Consider the following 1,010-nt stretch of genomic DNA (forward strand, 5'->3'; position numbering starts at 1 on the left):
CTGTTCTTTTAACTGGAGACTTTAAGCAAACTCTACTGGTTATACCAAGAGGAAGTCGAGCAGATGAAGTTAAAGCTTGCATAAAAGCTTCTTATTTATGGCCGTTTATAGAACAACTTTCTCTCAACAAGAATATGAGGGTTTACCTGGGAGGTGATGTCACAGCTGGAAAATTATCTGAACTTCTACTCAAAATAGGAAATGGAGATTTTCCCGAGTTAACTGGGAAATTGGTTATCACTAAGGATTTAGGTTTAGTAGTTACAACACTACAAGAACTTATAGTTCAAATTTATCCTGATATTTCTGATATAAAAAACAAATCGATGGATTCGTTATGTGAGCGCGCTATTTTGACCCCCAAAAATAACAGGGCAGCTGTGATTAATGAAATTCTTCTTAAATCATTTAAGGAGACAGACATGGAGTATAAGTCTATAGACATGGTACTGAAGTCAGATGACACAGTTCACTATCCTGTGGAGTTCCTCAACGCACTTAATCCCCCTGGTTTTCCAGCACATAGGTTAGTCCTTAAAGTAGGAACTCCAATTATGCTGTTGCAAAATCTTCATCCCCCCAAACTCTGCAATGGTACTAGACTGTGCATAAAAGCACTCTAAAACAATGTCATTGAGGCAACAATAATTACAGGTTGTGCTCAAGGAGAATCAACGTTTATACCACTTTTATCATTAAACTATCCATTAAAATTTAAAAGACTGCAGTTTCCTATCAAGGTATCTTGTGCAATGACTATAAATAAGTCGCAAGGGCAGTCGTTGAAGATAGCAGAATTTACTTGAGTGATGACTGCTTTACACATGGGCAATTTTATGTGGGATACTGGGATGCTCCAGAGTTAGTTCACCTACAAGCTTAGTCATTCTTGCTCCAAACGGAAGACAACCAATGTAGTCTATTATAATATAACTAACAATATAACTAACACACGGGCAACGCCGTGTCGGTTCAGCTAGTATACATATATATTATATACTAAGTGACCC

The 1,010-nt window shown here is 37.3% G+C and overlaps 1 protein-coding gene across 1 annotated transcript in view; it reads left to right on the top strand.

The window, feature by feature from the left end:
• Positions 1 to 806, top strand: part of LOC107882821 (thyrotropin-releasing hormone-degrading ectoenzyme-like) — a 4,537-nt gene extending 3,731 nt beyond the window's left edge. The window contains exons 8-9 of the mRNA XM_029492626.1: positions 19 to 594; positions 655 to 806. Of these exons, the coding sequence (XP_029348486.1) occupies positions 19 to 594; positions 655 to 806 (728 nt within the window). The remainder of the gene's footprint in view (positions 1 to 18; positions 595 to 654) is intronic.
• Positions 807 to 1,010: the final 204 nt, after the last annotated feature.

Source organism: Acyrthosiphon pisum, unplaced genomic scaffold (assembly GCF_005508785.2).
Source record: "Acyrthosiphon pisum isolate AL4f unplaced genomic scaffold, pea_aphid_22Mar2018_4r6ur Scaffold_21958;HRSCAF=25413, whole genome shotgun sequence".
Lineage (NCBI taxonomy): Eukaryota > Metazoa > Arthropoda > Insecta > Hemiptera > Aphididae > Acyrthosiphon > Acyrthosiphon pisum.